This window comes from Rattus norvegicus, chromosome 9 (assembly GCF_021556685.1).
Source record: "Rattus norvegicus strain SHRSP/BbbUtx chromosome 9, alternate assembly SHRSP_T2T, whole genome shotgun sequence".
In the NCBI taxonomy this organism is placed as follows: domain Eukaryota; kingdom Metazoa; phylum Chordata; class Mammalia; order Rodentia; family Muridae; genus Rattus; species Rattus norvegicus.
In genome coordinates, this window is record NC_141542.1 from 27,833,432 (window position 1) to 27,858,038 (window position 24,607).

At 44.8% G+C, this 24,607-nt stretch overlaps 1 protein-coding gene across 22 annotated transcripts in view; it reads right to left on the reverse strand.

The window, feature by feature from the left end:
* Window positions 1–562: 562 nt before the first annotated feature.
* Window positions 563–24,607, reverse strand: part of Treml4 (triggering receptor expressed on myeloid cells-like 4) — a 36,537-nt gene continuing 12,492 nt past the window's right edge. For 2 of the 22 annotated variants that reach the window (XM_087568957.1, XM_087568943.1), the window contains one exon: window positions 12,711–14,535. In XM_087568957.1, coding sequence (XP_087425083.1) covers window positions 14,506–14,535 — 30 coding nt within the window. In that variant the 3' untranslated portion in view covers window positions 12,711–14,505. Of the gene's footprint in view, window positions 785–12,615; window positions 16,152–19,704; window positions 20,421–21,512; window positions 22,466–23,218; window positions 24,032–24,607 lie in introns of those variants that run through there. The other 20 variants (XM_087568960.1, XM_087568946.1, XM_087568953.1 and 17 more) reach the window with 17 other exon arrangements.

Sequence of the window (24,607 nt, forward strand, 5' to 3'; positions counted from 1 at the left end):
TCCCTCCATGGCATACCCCTGCCCTCTACCCAGACCTTACCAGCTCAGGGGCTGGGCTGCCCTTCCCCCATAGAATTCAGACTTTTTGGTCTCTTTGGCCCCCTTTTCTCCTCTCTTCTCTTTTTCTTCCCGCTCTGTTCATCTCTTTCCCCATGGAGACTTCCCTGGCCTTTTTTCTTGGGACCAATGAATTTGCCCACCCAAGAGCAGCTTCCCAATAAACATGGTTTATATACTCTAATCTGGCTTGAATTGGTTCTTTTCACCAGCAAAGAAATGACTTATGAGACATGATGGAAGGAAAGAACTGACTCCAGTGAGGTGTCCTCACCGTCACTCACACAGACACACATTCACACATACACACATAGACATACACTTACACACACACACATACACATGTGCACACACACATAGACATACACACACACACACACGCATGCACACGCACGCACAAACATATACACACACTTTGATGAGGTAACCCTGAGGAAAGGTTAACTTTGCAAAATTCAGTTCAATGAGCAAAGAGAAAGAATGACTACTTATTGAGACCACATCTATTACTCTCTGGTTAAATAGATTACATTTTTATTATAATGATGCCATTAGTTTTTAATTCTCATTGTTCTGAGACAAGATTTCATTTACCCCAGGACTAAACCCTCTGTGTTGACAAAGATGATCTCGTACTTTAAGCAGTAAGATCTTTGCCACGCGTGATGGTGCAAAGAAAAGCAGGTCTCTGTGAGTCCAAGGCCAGCCTCGTCTACATAGTGAAAATCTGTCTCAAAAATAAATAATAAATAAATAAATAAATAAATAAATATTCTCTCTTCTGGTGTGTGTGTGTGTGTGTGTGTGTGTGTGTGTGTGTGTGTGTGTAATTTGATGTCTGTGAGTGTTTTGCCTGCACATATGTACTCACACTGCGTATGTGCCTGGTGTCTGTGGAAGTTAGAAGAGGGCTTTAGTTCCCCTGGGTGAGATGCTTGTAAGCTACCATGTGAGTGCTGAGAATGGAACCCAGATCTTCTATTGAGCCATCTCTCTATCCCTTTAGGGTCATTGTTTTTTTAAAGACTGCTTCAGTGATCACAGAGAGCTTGGAAGAAGACGGTCCATAGACAAATTATCTTAGCCCTTCCTGATAGCTGTTTCTTGCCCTCCTCAGTACGTGACCTAATACCTTTGTGACCAAAATATATGTGCAATGCACAAATAGATGTGGCCTTCTCCTCGGCATGGAAAGGGCTAGGAGTGTGGCCAGGTAGCATCTGAGGCCCCAAGCTCAGATCTCTGCACTTTGCAGTGACCCTCCTACCTGCAGTTTTCACCACTATCTTTTAAAAGTGCCTTCATGTTCAGTTTTGCTGGTTGGATTACTATAAAACGTCATGGAGGGGCTGGAGAGATAGCTTAGCTACCAATTCACTTCCTGTTCTTTCAGAGGACCTGGATTTGATTCCCATCACCCATGTGGCAACTTACAAGCATCTCAACTCCCGTTTTAGGGTATCTGGCTTCCTCTCTGTGGCTTCTGACGGTAGTAGGTACACATGCATATGGTGCACATACATGTATGATGGCAAAACAACCCCCTCCACACACAATCATTCTAAAAACTGCACGGAAACAGGTTAAAACATGCTGAAAATTTGGGGTTACCTAGTCTGTACTCCTAGACAATGGTGACTCTTACTCAGCTCCCCAGAAAATTCTGTATTGCAGTCTTTGAGGTAAGAGGTATATTTTGGCACCAAAGTTACCCTAGGCAGATAGCAATTTGGTCAGGGATCTGAGGAAACCTCAGAGGAAGTGGGAAGTTCCCAGTCCCATGCATGGTTGGTGAGTGCCCATAGTACCCGCTTGTAGCTCCAAATGTAGGGATGGCACAAATCTACAAAGCAAGCTACTTTAACTCTGAAAAACAAACAACTTAGTTTGGTTGAACTGTGACAGTTCAACCAAAACGGAATTGCTGCACAAAATGAGGCGGCCCTGGCTAACTGACTCTTCAAGCCTCCCCACCCACGGAAGACACGTTGTTTAGTTCATTCACTCTTCCCCAACACTCTGTCCCAGGACTCACGCCCCTGAGTTCACGGACTCTTCCCTCCCCAACACACATGGCATCTTCTTCCCTCCCTTGCGTTAAAGCAGTAGCTTCAGGCATGGGGACTCACGCTCAGCCCTGTGAGCACTTTGTCAGCTGCAACCAGACTTCTCCTCGGGACAACCCTTAGTGTGTTTAGCATAGACTGAGATATGGTAACTCCTGCTGATGGGCTGACTGGTAGTTATGAGCCATTCCGCTTGGATGCTGAGAACCAAACTCTGGTCCTCTGCAAGAGAACAGTACCCCTTCTTAACTGCTGAGCCATTTCTCAAGCTCCCATTTCTCTCTCTCTCTCTCTCTCTCTCTCTCTCTCTCTCTCTCTCTCTCTCTCTCTCTCTCTCTCCAGGTTGGTCTTATGCACTGTATATCCAGCTGCTGAGTTCTGGGTCACAAGACAAGGTTGCCGTCTGAACATGGCATTGCATTGACCAATATGCTGCAAAAAAAAATGTTCCCCAATAATCTTTGATTGGGTGATAGAAGGTTAGATCCTGTACCTGAGCAAGAGAGAGGAAGGCAGAATTTGAGATTGAGTAGGTGTTTTAGTTAGGGTTTTGCTGCTGTGAGCAGACACCATGACCAAGGCAAGTCTTATATGGATAACATTTAACTGGGGCTGGCTTACAGATTCAGAGGCTCAGTCTACTATCAAGGTGGGAACATGGCAGCATCCAGGTAGGCATGGTATAGGAGGAGCTGAGAATTCTACATCTTTATCTGAAGGCTGCTAGCAAAATATTCACTTCCAGGCAGCTAGGATGGTTTTTTTTTTTTTTGTTTGTTCTTTTTTTCGGAGTTGGGGACCGAACCCAGGGCCTTGCGCTTCCTAGGCAAGCGCTCTACCGCTGAGCTTAATCCCCAACCCCTAGGATGGGGTCTTAAAGCCCATGCCCACAGTGACACACCTACTCCAACAAGGCCACAGGTAGTGCCACTACCTGGGCCGAGCATATTCAAACCATGACAGTAGGGGTGTCTCATGTAGAATCCACAAGGAGAAGGATATAGGAGAGAAAAGAAGGTTGCCATGAGAGAGGCTGAACCATTAGAATGTGGCCAAGATAAGCTCACCCTGGGGACCTACATGGAGCACAGCTAGCCAGGTGAGACTTAAAAAGCAAGTAACACAGGAATATAGCTGGGATGTACGTTAGAATAGCTCAGAATCTGTCCTGCACAGTGCCAACAGCTTGTAAATAAAGTACCAGGTTTCTGCGTCCTTTATTTTGGAGGTATACAGGCTAGACTGGGGCAGTATGGTCCTCTGAATATGTTTGGTCCAGGGAGTGGCACTATTTAGGAAGTGTGGCCTTGTTGGAGAAGTGTGTCACTGTAGGGGTGGGTTTTGAGACCTTCCTCCTAGCTGCCTGGAAACAGTCTTCTAGAGGCCTTCAGATGAAGATGTAGGACTCTCAGCTCCTCCTGCACCATGCCTGCCTGGATGCTGCCATGTTCCCACCTTAATGATAATGGACTGAACCTCTGAACCTGTAAGCCAGCCCCAATCAAATGTTCTTATAAGAGTTGCCTTGGCCATGGTGTCTCTTCACAGCAATGGAAGTCTAATTACGTCGGGCAGAAACCCCCAAAAAAGTACTTCTACACTTTACATTTATTTCCCCCGCTTAAAAATTAAGTAAAATCCACCTTCTTCAATGTGCAATCCAGAGGCCTTAGTATCTACCACTGTATTTAAATTCTGCTACTCCCCCCAAACTTCCCCATAGTACTTAGTAGTTCCTCAGTCCCTGGCAAACGCTGATGTAGTGGGCATTATTCTTACAGTTTTCCTTTAGGAAGTGAAAATTATGTAGGATGGACCATTTTGTGTGGTGGTGGTGGTGGTGGTGGTGGTGTGTGTGTGTGTGTGTGTGAAATAATGGCTTTTTTTGGCATATCAAAGAAATCTTTGCTTAACCTTAACTCACAGACTTTTATGAGATATTATTTGAAGGACCCTAGAAGCTTTTGCCAGCCTTATACCACTGCCTCAGGTCAAGACTAGGCCAAGTACCAGGTTCCTGTCTCGAGTCAAGGCTACACAAAGTTCTATTCTCCACCCACAGTTCTTGGGAGGAGCAGAGACATTCTTGAAAAACTGCAGGGGCATGGGGATTTAGCTCAGTGGTAGAGCGCTTGCCTAGTAAGCGCAAGACCCTGGGTTGGTCCTCAGCTCCGGAAAAAAAAAAAGAAAAAAGAAAAAAAAAAGAAAAAGAAAAAGAAAAGCTGCAGAATGTACTGACCGATAGTCACCTGACCCTCTGCTCCCAGATAGAGTTCGAATTCATGTCATATGCTTGCTAGCCAATAGATTCAAAGGTCAATCAATATGCTTAGCCAATAAGTTTAAACTGTAACCTTGCTGATATAACCTGTGCCCCTAAAAAATATAAAACTACTTGTTATAGTTATTTAGGGTTGCCTTCAAGTCACTCACCATGAGGGGCTGATTGAAGGTTGACCCTGACACACTAGAAAAATAAACCTCTTGCTTTTGCATTGAACTCTGTTCTCATGTCTCATTTGGGGGGTCTCCGGTTGTTAAGACTCACTTCGAGCCTTACATTTAGCGAGATGGCCAGGAAGCCAGACCTCCCTAGGAGGTCACGAGGAACGGTGGACAGAGGAACAGCTTGGGCTTGATGTCAGGTACCTGGATTGTCTGTATCCGTGTTGTCAATATTCATGTTGTCTGTCTTGCTTTTGGTTTGCTTGAGAGTGTCTGTAAGGCTTAGAGAGCCTCTGGTCTGGTGCAGTCAAATTGAGGCAGGCAGACATGTCTTAAGGTCGTGACAGCAAGGAGACTGGAGGATGCTTCAGGCCCCACCCATGGAGGGACTCAAGAGGACTCTGCTCCTTTTGAAACCTGTTGGACTCGATAACAACATAAGTTGACCAAGTCACCTGATTACCTGGTTTCTGTGCTCGTGGCAGGGGCAAACTGTCTTTGTGTTGATTGTCTTTCTCTTGGCCCAAGGCGGGAAGCTGATACTTGGTCTAGTCTTGACCTGAGGCAGTGGGTGTAAGGCTGGAGAAAGCCCTTAGGGTTCTTCAAAAGCAAAACAACAAGAAAAAACAAAACAAACAAACAAAAACCAAAACCAAGTAGGTATTATCTAACGCACTGAGGTGGCAGGCGGGGGTGGGGGGTAATGGCTCAGACAATGTCATGCTTAACCCCCAAACACTAGAACTTAAGTTGGTGCTCCATTCCCTATGTAAAAGCTGAGTGTAGTGTCATGAAGTCATCATAGCAGGGATGAGTGGAGACAGGTGGATCCCTGCAGTCCATTGGAGAGATAGCCTGACCATATAGGTGACTTCTAGGTTCTGCCACAGACCTTGTCTTAAAACAAGGTAGATCGACATTGATAGGCTTACAAAACATTGACTTCTGCCCTCACTCACACAAGTCCCAATACCTGCACCTGCATTTATATGAGCTCACACCCAAATGAACACATAACATACACACACATGAGAGAGAGAGAGAGACAGAGAGAGAGAGAGAGAGAGAGAGAGAGAGAGAGACAGAGACAGAGACAGAGACACAGAGAGAGAGAGACAGAGAGAGAGGTGGGGGGACTGGGAAACAACTCCAGAGCATCAAACCGAGAAAACCACAAAGATCCAAGAGGACCTCGCCTATAAAAGGGGAGGGGGTTTGCTGAAGAGATGCCTCAGTGGGTAAGAGCACTGGCTGCTCTTCCAGACAACCTGGGTTCAGTTCCCAGCACTAGCATGGTGACTCACAATTGTCTGTAACTCCTGGTGCCCTCTTCTAGTTTCTGCAGACAACTAACATGCACTTGGTGCACAGGTGCAGAGGCAGACATCCAGGCAAAACATTCTACACAGATAGTAAAAACATTTTTTTTTTTAAAAAAAGGAAGTGAAACACTGTGTGCCTAGTCTGAGGTTTCATCGGGGTCTTCTAGGAAACAACAAAGTCTTCCCATGACAGGAAAAGGTAAACTGGATGACATCAGCAACCTCAGAGGATACCACAGACAGCAGGAGATTTTGCTACTGGAGAATCCTGCAGCCCTTGTCTTATTTGTGGGTTTTACTGCTGTAAATGAACACCATGGCCAAGGCAAGTCTTATAAATGACACATTTAATTGGGGCTGGCTTACAGGTTCAGAGGTTCACCTCATTATCATCAAGGTGGGAGCGTAGCAGCATCCAGGCCACAGCATGAGGTACAACCTTGGCTATCTCTGGAACACAGCTTCTTTGTGCTCTTGGAAAACACTTCCCAGAAGATTTCACCTCAATAATGCTGGTCTCTTCTTTACCATCACTAATTTCTTAGCTCTAGCTAACCAGCATCAATTGTCCCAGTAGTTTCTTTTTCCTCTTGACTATCAGAGACACATGACCGAGTCCTGCTGCTTGCTGGAACTAAAACATGGCTCCCTTGTTCTATTACATTAGCATTAGCTTCTTCTTTTCCAATTCCTTCACCGCCTAAGCTTGGCTGTCCTGGATCTTGCTCTGTAGATTGACCTTGAACTCAGAGATCTGCATACCTGTCTCCTGGGGTCAAAGGTGTGTACCACCATGCCTGGATTTAAGCTTTTCTTCACATAGAACTTGCTGTCTCAGGCTAGCTTTGAACTCAGAGATCTGCTTGGCTTTATTGCCTGGGATTAAAAGTATGTACCACCAGGCCTGGACCTAAATTTAGTTGGGTAGGACCCAAAGTCACACTCCCTTAATCTGCTATCTCCTAGAACACAAGATTCTGCACCATTTCACTTCCTGGTGCCCCTTTCATACTCAAACCATATATTTTATATTTTTCCTTTCTATGCTTGCTATGCATGTTCAAAGTGCTCTTCATGAGACTTACCCAGAGAATAAAGTCTCTACTGGGCTTTACTTTGAGATTTCCTTTGTCAATGTGATTAATATAAATCTCCTTACCTTAGCCTCAGGTAGACTCTTCAGATAAGGGCAAAAACCAGCCACATTCTTCACCAAAATACCACAAAACAGTCTCTATGCCACATACTGAAATCCTCTCCTCTGAAACCTCTTAGGCCAGGTCTGCACAGTTCAAATCACTCACAGCAACAAAGTCTTCCATATTCCGACTAGGATGGCTAAGCCTCACTCAAAACATTCTATGGCTTTCCAAATCCAAAGCTGCCAAATCTACATTCTTCCAAACAAAATTATGGTTAGGCCTATCACAGCAACACCCCACTCCCAGTACCAACTTCTGTCTTAGTTAGGGTTTCACTGCTATCAACAGATACCATGACCAAGGCAAGTCTTATAAGGACAACATGTAATTGGGGCTGGCTTACAGGTTCACAGTTTCAGTCCATTATCATCAAGGTGGGAACATGGCAGCATACAGGCAGTCATGGTCTAGGAGGAGCTGAGAGTTCTACATCTTCATCCAAAAGAAGCCAGGAAACAGACTGGGCATCCAGGCAGCTAGGATGAGGGTCTTAAAGCCCACACCCACAGTGACACACTTCCTTCAATAAGGCCATACCTTCTAATAGTGCCCTTGGCTGAGCATATGCAAACCATAACAGACCTTGAACCCAGTGTAAGGGTCACATACATCTAGCATTGCTACAAGATAGGAGTTCAACCCTCTAGCCAGGCCAACATTACATGGTACCATTGGAAAACTGTAGTAATATTTTTTTATATATAAATCCTGGTGGTGCACTCTACACCACCTGCCCCAAAGTTCTGGGACACACATAGAAAGACATTGTATTTTAAAGTTTATATTTATGCCTTCATCAGCAAAATAGCTGAACCACTGTCTAACATCCATGCAGTTAATCCACCTCCTGCTGATAGCTCCAAGTTATCAGTTACTAAATTCTATATTCTACCTTGGCTGCCCTGGACTTGGTTGGGCAGCCCTCAGGACCACACTCTCCAGGTTCCTACATGGTGGCTATGCCTCCCTGTCCTCCTCTCTTCTCAGGCAAGGCGTCTCCTCTCCTCCCTCTCCTGGCATGGCAAATCTCATTTCCTCCTCCTTATTTCTGTTCCAAGCCCAGGAATCCTCAAGTCCTGCCTCTGTCTTCCTGTCCATCCATCGGCTGCTGGCATCTTTATTTACCAAGCAGAACAAATCATAAACAATTTTGGGGACATAAACTAACATAAGACAGCGTTAGGTCAAACCCACTTCAAGTAAATTTAGCAATCAATCCCCATAAATCTAATTTCTTGTAATATTACTCTATCCCCCTTTTTTTTCTTTTCAACCCATTTCTTTTACCCAAGAAAGAAAGGATAGAGAAAAGGAAAGGAAACACAGAAATCCCCAAGTCTAAGCTCTCTATTTAGTTTATGACAAATTCAAAATTATCCCTTAAAATGACAAGCTATCTATAATTTACAAAATAGCCACAACCAGACTCCCAAACCCAAGGAATCAGGATGACAACTCTTCACAACTTCTTCCTGCTGAATTGGGGTGACTAATCTCTCTTTTTTAAAGGAAGGGGTAGAAAAATTGGTTAGACTTAAGAAAGCTAGCTTTAGCATTTGTTATCCAGTCTTTGTATGCTTAGAAATTTCAGGGCTTGACTGAGGTTCTGACTGAATCTGTCTGAAAGGCTGGATGAACTAAGGTCATCAGGAATCAGCAGCTATTCCTGAAGCTGTTCTGGAAGCAAGCCTCTGGAAACAGCTTCAGGTGAGGCAGGATCAGACAGAAAGCGGGAACAGTAGGTCATGTCAGCATACCCAAGGATAAATCTCATCAGAGCTGCATTGTGGTTTAAAAGGAAGTAAAAGACTGTGTTCCTGCTTGGATGTCCCTGGGATCTTCTAGGAAACAACAAAGTCTTCCCATGACAGGAAAAGGTAAGTTAGATGATGTCAGCAACCTCGGAAGATACCATAGACATTAGAAGACTTTGCTACTGGAGAATCCTGCAGCCCTCACGGACTCACAGTAGGAGTTCAAGCCTCTAGACAGGCCAACCTTACATGGTACCTTTGTAAGACCAAAATCACTCTTAAAACAGCAAACAAACAAACAAAAACAAACAAACAAGCAAAACAGGGTCTCATTATGTCTCTTGGTCTGCCTGGAACTTGCTACATAGACCAGGCAGGCTTGGAACTCACAGAAATGGGATTCTCCTCCTGGAATTAAAGGTGTGAGCCACCAAGCCTCCATCAAACCCATTCTTGGTCTCACACGTACTGCCATAGGCACTACACCATACCCTGTACCCACTGGGGTGACTCCATCAATAAGGTTGAGAAACCCCCATCTCTTCTGTATTAAAGTCACCCTGCCTGTGTAGGCCCACCAGAGTAGCTCGGCCCTGCCTCAGGACCCAGCAATAGACATGAGCATTGTCTACCTTAGAGCCCCTAAGCCTGCCCTCCCAATGTCACTGATGTGCATCCCAGCTGAAGAAGCTGTAGGGCAACTACCGTGTCCACCAAACCAAAGCCCCAAGATGCATCTTCAAGGGGATGTCTCTAAGAATCCACGGCAGTTTACACAGTTGTCTCCTAAAAACTCGAGTTAAAGGCTCTGCCACCTGCCTGTATTTACTGAGAAGGGGCGGAACTTTTAGGAGATGGGGCCTACTGTGTTGGCAAGTTTTATGTCACCCTGACAAGTCTGTCATTTGGAAAGAGGGACTCTCAATTGTGAAAGTGCCTCACCGAGAGTTGACATGTGGGCAAGCCTCTGCTGTATCTGGATCCGAAAGCAGCAAAAAGGGACTCCTCCACAGGCAGGCAAGAGGAGGCTGTGATTCCACACTGGGTAGAGCTTGAGTATAGAACTCAAAGCCCACCTACATAGTGACAGACATACTCCAACAAGGCCACATCTTCTAACAGTGTCAAACATGGAAACACATGAATCTATGGGGGCCAAACCTACCCAAACCAGCACAGTTATGGTGCTGTATTACAGCACTAGAAATCCTAACTAAGATGGCTACTGAGAGGTGTGGTGGGTTGGCCTAATGTTCATTGACTCTGCCTTGTTTTTCTGCCACTCCCAAGCACCCCCTCTTTGGGACCCCCTCAGGACAAACTGAGGCTGATCCCTAGCATGTAAAGACCCTGTTACAAAAACACCAAGGAAAAAGGCTTATTGATTGACAAGAAACAACAGATAATGTTTGTCATTTGATCTGTGTTGTTTCAAATATATTTATTTTATGTATGGGTGCTTTGTCTGCGTGTATGTCTGTGCATAACATAAGTGCAGCAATCAGGGAGGCTAGAAGAAGGTGCTGGATCCTCTATAACCAGTGTCACTGGGTTCTGTTTTGTTTTAGTTTTCTATTTTTCTTTTCTCATATATTACATCCTCTCCTCTTCCTCTCCTCCCCACAGACTATCCACACCACCTCCCTTCTCCCCAGATTCACCCTCCCTTCACCTTCCCCCAGAAAAGCGCAGGCCTCCCAGAGATATAAACCAAACATGGCATAACAATCTACAATAAGACCAGACACATGTCATCATGCCAAGGCTGGATGAAGCAACCCAATAGGGGGAAAATGTCCCACAAGCAGGCCATAGAGTCAGAGACAGCTCCTGCTTTCACTGTTAGGAGCCCCACAAGAACACCGGCTACACAACTGTAACACAAGTGCAGAGAACCTAGGGAGGACCTCTACAGGCTCCCTGGTCTCTGTGAGCCTCCACGAGTCAGTTGATTCTGAGGGCCATGTTCTTGTGGAGTCCCTGACTCCTCTGGTTCCTCCAATCCTTCCTCCCGCTTCGCTGCAGGACTCCTCAAGCCCCACCTAATGTTTGGCTGTGAGACTCTGCATCTGCTCCCATCAGTTGCTGGATGAAGTATTTTTCTCTCTCTAATTTTTAACATAGACGTTTTAACTTAATTTTTATTTATTTATATTTTTTTAATTGAAAACAAATTCTTCTCTCCTACGATACATCCTGAACAGTTTCTCCTCCCTCCACTCTTCCTAGCTCCTCCCCTAGTCCCTGAATCCCGCCCTCCCTCCCCCTCTGTCTTTCTCTCTCTGTCTCTGTCTCTGTCTGACTTCATCAGACAAGAGCAGGCCTCCAAGAGAGACAACCAAACATGACTAATCAGAATAGACTAAAGCAAAGCAAAAGCCCTCACACCAGAGCTGGGCAAGGCAACCGAACAGAAGCGAGAGTCAGAGACACCCACTCTCACAGTTAGGAGTCCCACAAAAGGCTAAGCGAACAGCCATAACACACACACACACACACACACACACACACACACACACACACACACACAGGACCTGGTGTAGACCCCTGCAGGCCCATGCTTGCAGCTTCAATCTCTGTGAGCCCATGCTTGTGCCTGCTTTGTTGACTCAGTGAGCTGTGCTCTCCTGGTGGCTTCCATCCCCTCTTCCAAGGAGTTCCTCAAGCTCCGAGGGGAGGGGCCCAGTAGAGACCTCCAATTTAGACTCTCTCTGCACCCACGTCCATCTGCTGCTGGAGAAATGCTCTCAGATAATGACTGGACAAGGCGCACATCTATGCAAATAACAGTATCATTAGAAATCATTTCACTGGTTTGTTGTTGCTTTGTTTGTTTGTTTACCAGTAGTGTTTGGGTCTACCCTAGGCCACTGAGCTATCCAGTCTGGTTCCTAGCCACCCAAGCAGAATTGGTCATGAGCTCCCTCTCGTGGAGTGGACATCAAATTAACCAGACATTGGGTTGGCCACTCCTTCAAGTCCTGAGCCACATCTTGCAGGCCAGACAGGTTGTTGGTCGAGGTTTTGTTGCTGGGGTGGTATCTATGTTTCTCATTCAGTTATCTGCAGAGTGCCTTGCTGCACCAGAGACTTGAAGGCAGGGGATGAAGGCTCCGCGTAGGCACCATCTAGGTCATTTCACATTCAGTGAGCTGCACAGATACTGTCCTCCACAATGGGGCCCAGCTGTTAATTGGCAGAGAGTAACATTCTCTCTCTCTCTCTCTCTCTCTCTCTCTGTGTGTGTGTGTGTGTGTGTGTGTGTGTGTGTGTGTGTGTGTGTAGGTTGTCAAGCTTAGCAGAAATTGCCTTTACTCGCTGAGGCATTTCACAAGCTGGAATAAACAGGAATAAACAATAATGAAAAAGAACAAATTAGGGAAAATTGTTGAAATGAGGATTTCCTGGGCAAGCAGGAACTCTGGTCAGGAGGCTATGAAGAGTGATTGGAAGACACGAGGGAGGGATAGAGTAAAGGAGAATGAGAGAAAATGAAGATGGTTTGACTGCTCTTCTAGAGGACCCGGGCACACTTTCCTGAACCCACATGGCCACTCACAACCATCTGTATTTCCAGGGACCTGATGTCCTCTTCTGACAGCCACAGGTTTTACGTCCACATGATGCATGTGCATATGTATGGGAGTGAATTCCCCTACACAAATTTTAGAGAAAACTTAAGAGACAAGGAAGTGAGAAACGGGATTATCAATGTCTCCGCAAGGAAGTTCCTATTGGAAGAAAATATGAATAACATATAGAAGTATTTCAAAATCATACTGAGGCTTTCTCTCAAGATTAAAGTCACATATAAGACATCAGATTGAATATGTTCTGAGATCCAAACAGAATGAACAACTGGATACTTCACATTAAGACATTTTAATATCATTTTCAAAGAAAAATTTTAAAAATGTCTCAAAGAGATAAAATAAATCAACAGAGGGAAAAGTCATATCAATGCTGGACTTTTCAATAGGTCTACTGACAGGACATGGATAATGTGATAATATGCTGCAAAACCCAAAACCCAAACAAAGGTAACTTTTAGGTATTAGGATGTTGATAAAAGTTTTAAAATCTGAAAAATGCTAAGAGAATTTTGAGACCAAGATAGCAAGATCAAATATGTAAAGGCTATAGAAGAGCTGGAAAGAGATGTGTCAGTGGGTAAAGTGCTTGCCTCACAAGCTTGAGGACCTGAGTTTAGGACCCCAGTACAGAGCCTGGTGCAGAAGCATACACCTATCCTCCCAATACAAGGTGGGCACAGACAGGTGGATTCCAGGAGCTTGCTGGTCAGTCAGTGTAGTTGAATAAATGATCTCCAGGTTAAAGACTCTATGGGTCCGAGTTCTGCCTCTCCCCTGGGGTGTCTGAATGCTGCTCCAGCAGACAAAACGCAAGGGGACTAGGCTACACTCCATTCTTGCCACCATCAGGGTGTTGGGCTCATGGGACATGCCAACACACTGCTCAGGGTGGCAGAATGCAGCCTAAAAATGGGGGCCCCAGTCGGAGTGAGAAATGGTGCAGGCTGGAGCTGAGATGAAGATTACCAAATTCTGGAACACCCAGACACTGCTGGGAACCTCGGGGAGTTGGGAATGGCCTGTGGGCTGGTGATGAAGGGCTAGGGAGAGGCTGGGCCATAGCAGAGTTAGTATCAGGAAGGACAAAAGCAGCTATAAGAATAGAGGAGAAGGAAGCCTGTGGAGGGCACATGGCCTGGGTGGCAGTCACCAGGTCATAGATGTCTTTCCAGATCTTGTGGAAGGTGGGCCATCTTCTTGGTTGGTGAGGTGGTGTCGGTCATTTCTAGAGGGAACTCAGATAGGCTTTGGTTGGTCCTGTGGGAAAACACAAATGAAACCCCTCCTGGTTGTAAGGAGAAGGTCTGGTCCCTTCCAGATTCTATCCAAAGGATCTCGCCATCATACTAGGATGAAGGGGGTGGGGGTGACTTTTGTGTGTCAATGGAGGGAGACAGGATGTTTGGAGATTTTGTAGATGTTAAATATGTTAAATGTAGTTAGAGCTATCATTAATTGTACATTGGAGAGGTAGAGGGTTCTCTTTTGTTTTAGAAGTTGGGCTTTTAGGGTTTAATGTGTTCTTTTACTATTCCCTAAGGACTGTGAGGGATCCCAGTATGTCAGTATGTCAGATCTTTCTCTCTCCCTTGGTCCCTCCTTAAGGTCCTGCCTCTGTCTGCCCTGCCTAGCTGTTGGCTCCAGCAGCTTTACCAATCAGAACCAACTGGAGGCAGAGTCCCTCAGTGTTATCTTCAGACATGCAGATTCTCATGCAAACAATTTTGGGGAAACAAATTAACGTAATACAAGCAGCCACACCAATCCAATAGCAAACACCAAACATGAACCAGTAGCAGCAGCTCAATCCAGCAGAAACCACAAGGTTCTGCCGAATTGGCAGGAATCAACCAGAATATCACATGTTCTTTGGTGCATTTCTAGCTACAAAGTGCAGCCCAGGGAAGCCCAGGGAAGCCCAGCCCAGCCCACTGAAGCCCAGTGAAGTGTTGCAAGGCAAGAGTGACCTCTGTTTATGGTATTCCATTCATACTCTTCTCAAACACCACACACCCCTTCGAGCATCCACTCCAGCAAAACATCAGATGCCTTCTTGTGTGTCTGCTTCAACAAAACATCCTCTCCGGAGACAGCTTCTGGGAAAACATCATGTGACTCAAGTGAGTTTACAAAGAAACCAGAAATCTCCACTTCAAAGGAGAAACGGAGCAAACGTGTGTGCACAGACAGATAACAATCATGTGCTATGAGATGAAATGGCTATAAAGAAACATCTATATTTTATTCTCCCACACATAACATAAAAAAATGGAGACTAAAATGTGCTTCCTTCATAGTGGCCTTTTTAATGGTTACAAGGCTACGGTTGCATTCAGCTTGTCAATAGTGTATGTCCATATCCACACTAAATGCCAGTATCCAGGCTCTACCGAACGTCACATGGGCTGAACATCACTCTAGACTCTTCTTGTTTTACAGATGTGACATTCTTTTTTTTTTTCCCTAAAGGATTTTCTCCGTCCACCCACTCCCCACTCCCCGCACCAGTCAACAATCCTGTTTGTATGAGCAGACTTTCTCTATGGGGATGAAATTGAGTCCCTGGATAAACCAGCACAATACTGACCCCTGGCGGTCAGCTCTGATGTGTGGCTGCATGAGGGGTACGATTTAAAACTTTTTTCCCTTTAACTTCTTGACAGTTTGTGGTTCGCAACGCACAGCCTTTCTTAGTTCCCATGTTAACATTTAAGTCATTTCCCCCTTATTTTAGGAAATCTAGAGCTAGAGGAGAGGAAGCCCAGGGGAAACGGCGTCACCTGGTTCTGCTCTGATGCAAACCAAGAATGTGAACTTCAGCAGAGAAACAGAGCCTGTGAGGTATGTGATGCCAACGGAGGCAGGAGAGAAAATGAGAACGGCCCGGGGGTGGGGTTCTGGAAAGGTACTTGAGCTGGGTGTTGCAGATTAACTTCCCGTGGTTGGTCATCTTTGGGGAGGTCTGGGCTGTGAGGGGTGCAGCACTGAGGGTGCTCAATATCAGAGTGACCGTTAGCCTTGAAAATTTGAGGTGTGGGTCTGGCTGTTGTCTCCCGTGGGCTTGCCTGATGGCCTCAGTAGAGCTGGAGTTGGGACTGCTCTGCTCGCTGGGTAGCCTTAGAACTGGTTAGCTTTCTTCTCACACCCCGAGATATGGCTCAACGTGCCCAAGGACTTTGGGATGTGAGGTAATTTTGAAAGGTCCATCATCGCTATCTCTGCCATATATACTCATGTCCCTGAGGAAGAAGGAGAAACATACTAAGTGTAGCCTCTCTTGTATCATCTTCTCTTGCCCCAGGACTGCTCTCTGGTATGATCCTCCTTTTTCCTGCCCCTGGAGGCCTTCCTCAGGCACCTTCTGCTTATTTTTTTTTAAAACCTGGAATAGAGATTACCAACAAGGGCCCAGGCCTCTCTCCTCCTCAGAGGATACTTTCTGAGGAATAAGCAGAGAGCCCAAGGAATAACACTTCTATTTATCGCTGCTAAGGTCTTGCCTATCCATCTTCTTAGGTATATACCCCAGAAGAGTTGTGACCCCACTTCTACTACCCCTATGGTGTACATTACACTAGTATATAGACACGTGCTGTTTCAGCTCACTGTGGAGTTGCCTCTGGAAGTAAGACTCCATCATGCTCCAGGTAGAAGAAGCAAGTTTGTTTCAAAGGGTCCTCCAAGCCTCTGGTCTGGGAATGGGTGGTCTAACCTTAAACAGGGAGGAAGAGAACAGCAAAATGGGCCAGAACTGAAAACGCCATGTTTCTGTGAACAGCCTGAAGGTTATGGTCTCAGTTAGGGTTGTTGTTGTTGTTTTTTGGTTTTTGGGTTTTTTGTTTTTGTTTTTGTTTTTGTTTTTTTTGGTTTTTTTTGTTTTTTGTTTTTTGTTTTTGTTTTTGTTTTTTTTGGTTTTTTTGTTTGTTTGTTTGTTTTTTTGCTGTGAAGAGACTCATATGTAAAGGAAACCATTTCATTGGGGCTAGCTTACAGTTTCAGAGGTTTAGTCAATTATTGTCTTTGCAGGGAACCATGCAGGCATGCAGGCAGACAGGGTGCGAGAGAAGAAGGAGCTGAGGGTTCTACACCTTGATCCCCAGGCAGCAGAAGGAGACTATGTGCCAACAAGTGGAGGTCCCACCAAGATCGGGAAAGTGAGGAATTCCTGATGAGGTTGTCCCAGGAAGCTGGCTGGCGTAGAAGGAGGGACGTATTGGGTGAGTGCACAGCCAAAAAAAAAAAAAAAAAAAAAAAATCGCATCACGGGAACCTCGAGTTCTACTAATAATTAACAGATCAGATAGTCGCTTTACTCGAACAGCAGGGAATGGGGACAAAGGTAAAAACAGCTAAAGAAATTTATCAAAACTTTAGAAAAGACTAGTCCCTGGCTTGTTCATTCAGGAGGACTTAATATTCCTGATTGGGAACAGGTTAAGAGAGATTTGCAAAGAGCACTGAGGAGAGATGGCACCCAGAGCATTCCTGTCATCAAGCTCTCTCTATGGAGACTGGTCAAGGATGCTCTCTTGAGTACTAACACTAGTATAAAAGGAGGATGTCAGAGATAGAAAGAACATTCAGAGCAGCACAGGATGATGCCTCTCGTAAGTCTTTACAAACCTCTGATTCAGATCAGGATTCATGCTCAGAGGAGGATGAAGAGACATCAGAAGAAGAAATAGAAGTGCCTAAGAGGAAGATTAATAAGTACAGGGTTGCTAAAAAAATCAGAATCTTGTCCTCCAAGTGAAAATCCCTTCTTTAAAGAAGAGGGAGATACTGCTCCTCCCACCTATGAACCCTAGCCTTCCTTGGAATGGTGGTAAAAAGACAAGGCTACAAGAAGAGGGGTAATTTTCCCTGAGCCTCCCACTGGACAGGGAGTGGCGGATCCTGTTGTTGAGGTCCCAGACCCCAGAAATGCAGGTCAATCTATCAGACAGCATGTTCCTCTGAGTTTTAAGGAGTTGAAAAACCTGAAAGAAGCAGTCTCTGCTTATGGTCCCCTTGCTCCCTTTACCTCTGCCATTTTTGAGTCCTATGTTATGTCCAATCTGACTCCTGGAGATTGGCAACAATTATGTAGGCAGTGTTGAGTGGGGGAAGATTATCTATTATGGAGGGGAGAATATCAAGAGCAATGTGGGCAACTAGCTCGACTTAATGCACAAGCAGGATTCCCCCCAAAGAAATCTAGAAATGCTGACAGGAGCAGGACAATATGTGGCCCTTCCAGCCCAGATTCAATATGATCCTGCCGTTTATGCTCAAATCTCCTCAGCGGCAGTTAAAGCTTGAAAGGCATTGCCCAATAAGGCAGCCAGAGAACAATTATCCAAGATGACACAAGGACCCTCGGAGCCTTTTCAGGAATTTGTGGCAAGATTATTACAGTTGGCTGGGAAGTTGCTTGGAGATGTTGACACCGATATGCCCATAGTAAAACAATTGGCATATGAGAATTCTAATAAATGGTGCAAGGAAGCTATGAGACCTCATAAGAATAAAAGTTTAAATGACTATTAAATTGTGCAAAGAAATAGATGGGAATTATGTGGTGGGACAAGTCTTAGCTGCAGCCATGAAGAGGGGAAATGGAGAGACCAAGACATGTTTTGGGTGTGGACAACCTGGCATTTTAAAAGAGAGTGCCCTCAGAACAAAAAGATAGGAGGCCTTGATTATGCCCTGGGTGCCGTAAAAGTTATCATTGGGGAAATGAGTGTAGATCTAAGCAAAATGTTGAGGGACGGCCTTTACACCTTCTGGGAAACGGGAAACAGGACCCGCTCTGGGGCCCCCAAACTAGAGTGTGTGGAGCTATGAAAACTTCTATGGTAGAATCTACCCCAATTCAGTTTGTCCCTCAAACCAACCCCTTCATATCAAAGACCTTGTCAGAGGTATCCCCAGGAAGTGCAGTACTAGACCTCTGCTCCTCCACCAGGGCAGTCTTAACACCTCAAATGGGCCCCCAGGCACATGGCACTGGGGTACATGGGCCCCTGCCCTCTGGGTGTATAGGTCTTTTAGTAGGCCACAGCAGTGCCTTGATGAAACGGATAAGAATTTTTCCTGGAGTGATTGATTCTGATTTTACTGGAGAAATTAAAATTATGGTTTCTGTAGAAAAGGATGTTGTAGTTATTCCTCAAGGGGATAGGATAGCTCAATTGGTTCTTTGGCCCTGGTTTTATACCAACAATCCTGTGTTTAAATCTCCCCATGGAAATCAAGGTTTCGGGTCCACTGGGTCCGGAGCATTTTGGGTTTCCTCTTTAGAGAAACGCCCCACACTCATTCTATGGGTTGAAGGAAAACCCCTACATGGGCTCCTAGATACCAGAGCTGATACCATTGTCATAGCTAAAGCCTTCTGGCCAAAGGCCTGGCCCTTAGAGATATCTTACTCCACCTTACAAGGAGTGGGGACAGCTACAGCTCCTCAAAAAAGCAGCAAGATTCTTAAATAGGGATATGAGAAAGGACATGAGGAATTGTTTCAGTCTTTTGTTTTAGAGCAAATACCTACCAACTCGAAGGGACGAGATGTAGTCAATGATATGGGGGCTGTGCTGACAATCAGCCTGTACAAAATGTGATGAGGAAACAAGGCTTCATCCCAGGGAGAGGATTGGGCAAAAATTTACAAGACAAACCTTCTAGTGTAAGTGAAGAGCCAAAAATAATTAAACATCCTCATGATAAAACAGGCTTGGGAAATTTATCCTAAGGGTCACTGTTAATAAGCCTCCTTACGTTAAACCTTTGCCCATCACCTGGAAGCCAAATGATCAGGTGTGGACTCCACAGTGGCCCCTGTCCAAGGAGAAATTGGAGGCAGCTCATCAATTAGCACAGGAACAATTACAAGCTGGTCATATTGTTCCTTCCAATTCCCCTTGGGATACACCCATTTTTGTGATTAAGAAAGTCTGGAAAGTGGAGATTATTACAGAATTTAAGGGAAATTAATAAAATTATGATACCTATGGGACCTACTTAGCCTGGTTTCCCTTCTCCTGTAGCTATACAAAAAAATGGCACATGATAGTTATTGACTTGAAGGATTTTTTCTTTACTATTTCACTAGACCCTAAAACTGTGAATTTGCTTTTAACATTCCTTCCACCAGTTTTCAGGAGTCTTCTCATCACTATCATTGGGTCCTGTGACCTCAGGAGATGGCCAATAGTCCTACTATGTGTCAGGTATATGTAGCCTTTGCCCTAAAGCCGTTGAGGCAGAAATATCCACAGATATATATTGTCCATTTCATGGATGACATTTTATTGGCGGCTCCAGATGAAAAGGCATTGCTGACAGCATATGCTGACTTACAAGAAGATTTGGGTGCTGCAGGGTTAGTGATTGCCCCTGAGAAGGTTCAAAGGAACTTCCCATACCAATATTTAGGACATGAATTATTACAGAAAGGAATTCACCCACAAAAACTTAAAATTAGGTTAGGTATACTAAAGACCTTAAATGACTTTCAAAAATTATTAGGTGATATAAATTGGTGATATTAATTTGACTGACGTTAAAATTAACCATGGGACAGTTGAAGCCATTATTTGATGTTTTAAAAGGTGATTCCTCTCCAAATTCACCTAGACAATTAACTCCAGAAGCTCGTGAATGCTTAAACTTAGTACAACAGGCTTCGGAAGAGGCTCACCTTAATTATATTGATTATTCTAAGCCTCTTTCATTTTTTATTTTTGTATCTGCTGATTCCCCTATTGGGCTTTTTTTTTTTTTTTTTGGCAAGATGGACTTTTAATGTGGGTTTATTTACATGCTTCACCTGCAAAAATGTGATGGCTTATCCTCAGGTCATTGCTCAATTACTGTTCAAGGCTCAAAGAATTAGCTTACAGACTTTGGCAAAGAACCAGATCTTATTATTACTATACCAAGGAGCAGCTACATTTAGTTCAGGGACTTACAGATTGGGCTATTTTTTTTTCCGGAGCTGGGGACTGAACCCAGGGCCTTGAGCTTGCTAGGCAAGCGCTCTACCACTGAGCCAAATCCCCAACCCCCAGATTGGGCTATTTTAATGTGCACAGTTGTTAGTCAATTTGATAACCATTATCCTGATAGTAAGATTTGTCAGTTTCTAAAAATGCATCTGGCAATTTTTCCATGGATTATTGTTCCCCTTTACAAAAAGCTCATTTAGTATTTACTGATGGTTCCCCCAATGGATGTGCTGAGGTAGTGTCTGGAGGGAAGGAAGAGGTTATAAAAAATTCTTAATTGTTCTGGACAGCTAACAGAATTGAAAGCTTTACAACTAACTTTGGTTATGTTTCCTGATGAACCTTGTAACATATACACTGATAGTGTGTATGTGTTTCAGATTGTTTCACCCCTTGAGACCGCTGCCTTCATTGCTCCTGTTTCAACCATTTGTGCCTGCTTATTACAAGTACAGGCTTTGCTATGGCAGCGTCGGGAACCTATTTATGTGGGCCATATAAAAATATGTCTTAGCACAAGGCAATGAGTTGGCCAATTCTTATACTCGGTCTCCATGTTATTAGATGTTAATGAGTAATACTAGCTATGATAAAGCTTTACAGATGCATAGAAAATGTCATCTTAATGCTAATTCTTTGAGGTTTCACAATGGAGGAACTAAAAAACAAGCAGCCCAAATCATCAGTCAATGTCCTCAGTGTGCCCCATTTTTTTTCTCTCCCAATTTGAGAGTTAACCCAAGAGGGTAACAGTCTAATGATATTTGGCAAATGGATGTTACCCATATTCCTTCCTCTGGGAAGTTATGGTTCCATGTGTCTATTGATACCTATTCTGGCCTGCTCTTTGCCTCTGCCCACTGTGGAGAGAAAATTAAAGATGTTAAAAGTCACTGCTTACAGGCCTTTGCCTTTATGGGAGTCCCACAACAATTAAAAACTGATAATGGGGCTGGGGATTTAGCTCAGTGGTAGAGCGCTTACCTAGGAAGCGCAAGGCCCTGGGTTCGGTCCCCAGCTCCGGAAAAAAGAAAAAAAAAAAAAAAGAACCAAAAAAAAACTGATAATGGTCCTGCATATACTAGCGGGCCTTTTAAGAAATTTCGTGAGGATTATGACATTGTATATACAACTGGCATTCCTTATAATCCTCAAGGACAAGCCATAGTAGAAAGAGCTCATCTAACGCTTAAGAATTATCTTGAAAAAACAAAAACAGGGGACCAGAATTCCCCACCTGCTTAACTTTCCTTTATTATCTATATTTAAAATTTTTGGTTAGTAGATAAGAATAACTGTTCAGCAGCAGATAGACATTGGAAAGGAATAAGACATAAGGAAGGTCTGGTCCGTTGGAAAGATTTGACCTCAGGATTGTGGAAGGGACATGACCCTGTATTAGTTAGGGTTAGGAGTTCTGCTTGTGTTTTTCCTAGAGATGCTGAAGCACCCATTTGGGTTCCTGAGTGTTGTATACGTCCGGTATGGATGGAGACCTATTGGAGCTTCCTGAAAAATCCTCCGATCCTGATGCCAGTGGGAATAAGGAGCAGAGTTTGACCAGTGGTGATCGCCACCAATAGGGCAACAGGAAAAGCAGCTGTCCTGTTTATTGACTTGCTGGGAACATGAAGATTCAGCTCTTGTGGTTCGGGTCCCTGGAGTTGTTCCTGTGTCCTTGGATGAAGACGGAGAGTTTCCCCTCACCTTGTGTTGTCATGGAGGAGATTTTGGCATTGCTACAGCCATCGTTACCACCACTGCATATCCCGTCCCACCGTGGCTTGCGCTCTGACCCCTCCATGCACCGCTGCGTGCTGGAGGAGAAGGCCAGACTCCAGCAGTTACCCCTGCCCCTCCCAGTTTCCCCAGCAGCTGTCGCTGCTGTGGCTGGTGTTGCCATTTTGCAGTCTGTGGCTTCACAGGAATGTCATCTGCATGAAGCTGCTGAGGACCAGGGAACTCTTCCCTGGTTGTGCGGATCTCATGCATGGTTCCATTGCCTGCAGGTAGTTCGGGAGAAGGTCGGTTGATCCTAAACCGTTATGGGAAAGACTTTGGCATCTTCGCTGCTATTGTAGCAGCCATTGCTGCTGCAGTCACTGTGGCTACAATGTCTGGGATTGCCCTCCCCCAATCTATCGTTAGGCAAGTACAGTGGGTAAACATTCAGGAGTAGTTGCTGACAATTGGGATTTTTAAATTTAAATCAACAGTCAGTGCTTTTACAGGAACAGCTTGATCTCTTATTTTCACACATGTTTGTGTGAAGCCTTACAATGGCCCTCAGGTGCCGCAGTTGTTGGCCTTGTACTTCTTATCACATGTGCAAACAGCGACTAAGCAGGTGGTACTCTCCTTGGCAGGAGACAATCCCTCTGCCCAAATCTAGTTCAGCCTTCACAAGAAGTAGTTAGCCAAAGATGGGCAACTATTTGGGACCAATACCCACCTAAGACAGGGTCTCTGAGACTGGCAGATATTCCCAGAGATGGGCAAGGGGTTGGCACCCCAAAGTGTCCTAAGACAGGCACTACTTTTTTTTTTCTTTTTTTCTTTTTTTCAGAGCTGGGGACCGAACCCAGCTTGCTAGGCAAGTGCTCTACCACTGAGCTAAATCCCCAACCCCTGACAGGCACTACTTAATAAAGAATAAAAAGGGGGACTTGTCAAACCCTCCTGGGTCCCTTCAGTGTTTGACCCCTGCTGAGCCTTGCTGATGTATGTGGAAGCCTTTTGTTCCTAACAAAGGAATGCCCTGATCTTCCTGGTTGCCCTGAGTGGCATACCTGGGTGGTACACCTGGGTGATAACACTGTTAAATCAGTTCCTGATTTTTTTTTCCTCTTTCTTTGTTCCTGAGAGCTCAAGCCGGTTTTTCCACTGTGCTTCCTGGATATCTCCACCAGTGAACTTGGGGTGTATATTTGGTGGATCTAAGTAAAAGATTTGGCATTGGTTTTTTTTTTTTTTCATCTTTATTAACTGGGGTATTTCTTATTTACATTTCGATTGTTATTCCGGGTTTCTGGGACAACATTCCCCCTAACCCCTTCCCCTCCCCTTCTCGATGGGTGTTCCCCTCCCCATCCTCCCCCCCTTATTGCCCCCCCCCCAATAATCACGTTCACTGGGGGGGTCAGTCTTGGCAAGACCAAGGGCTTCCCCTTCCTCTGATACTCTTACTAGGCTATTCATTGCTACCTATGAGGTCGGAGCCCAGGGTCAGTCCATGTATAGTCTTTGGGTAGTGGCTTAGTCCCTGGAAGCTCTGGTTGGTTGGCATTGTTGTTCATATGGGGTCTCGAGCCCCTTCAAGCTCTTTTGGTCCTTTCTCTAATTCCTTCAACATGGGGTCCCGTTCTCAGTTCAGTGGTTTGCTGCTGGCATTTGCCTATGTATTTGCTGTATTCTGGCTGTGTCTCACAGGAGAGATCTACATCCGGTTCCTGTCGGCCTGCACTTCTTTGCTTCATCCATCTTATCTAGTTTGGTGGCTGTATATGTATGGGCCACATGTGGGGCAGGCTCTGAATGGATGTTCCTTCTGCCTCTGTTCTAAACTTTGCCTCCCTATTCCCTCCCAAGGGTATTCTTGTTCCTGTTTTAAAGAAAGAGTGAAGCATTCTCATTTTGGTCATCTTTCTTGACTTTAACGTGTTCTATTCATCTAGGGTAATTCAAGCATTTGGGCTAATAACCACTTATCAATGAGTGCATACCATGTGTGTTTTTCTGTGATTGGGTTACCTCACTCAGGATGATATTTTTCCAGTTCTATCCATTTGTCTATGAATTTCATAAAGTCATTGTTTTTGATAGCTGAGTAATATTCCATTGTGTAGATGTGCCACATTTTCTGTATCCATTCCTCTGTTGAAGGTCATCTGGGTTCTTTCCAGCTTCTTGCTATTATAAATAAGGCTACTATGAACATAGTGGAGCATGTGTCTTTGTTATATGTTGGGGGATCTTTTGGGTATATGCCCAAGAGGGGTATAGCTGGGTCCTCAGGTAGTTCAATGTCCAATTTTTGAGGAACCTCCAGACTGATTTCCAGAATAGTTGTACCAGTCTGCAATCCCACCAACAATGGAGGAGTGTTCCTCTTTCTCCACATCCTCGCCAGCATCTGCTGTCACCTGAGTTTTTGATCTTAGCCATTCTCACTGGTGTG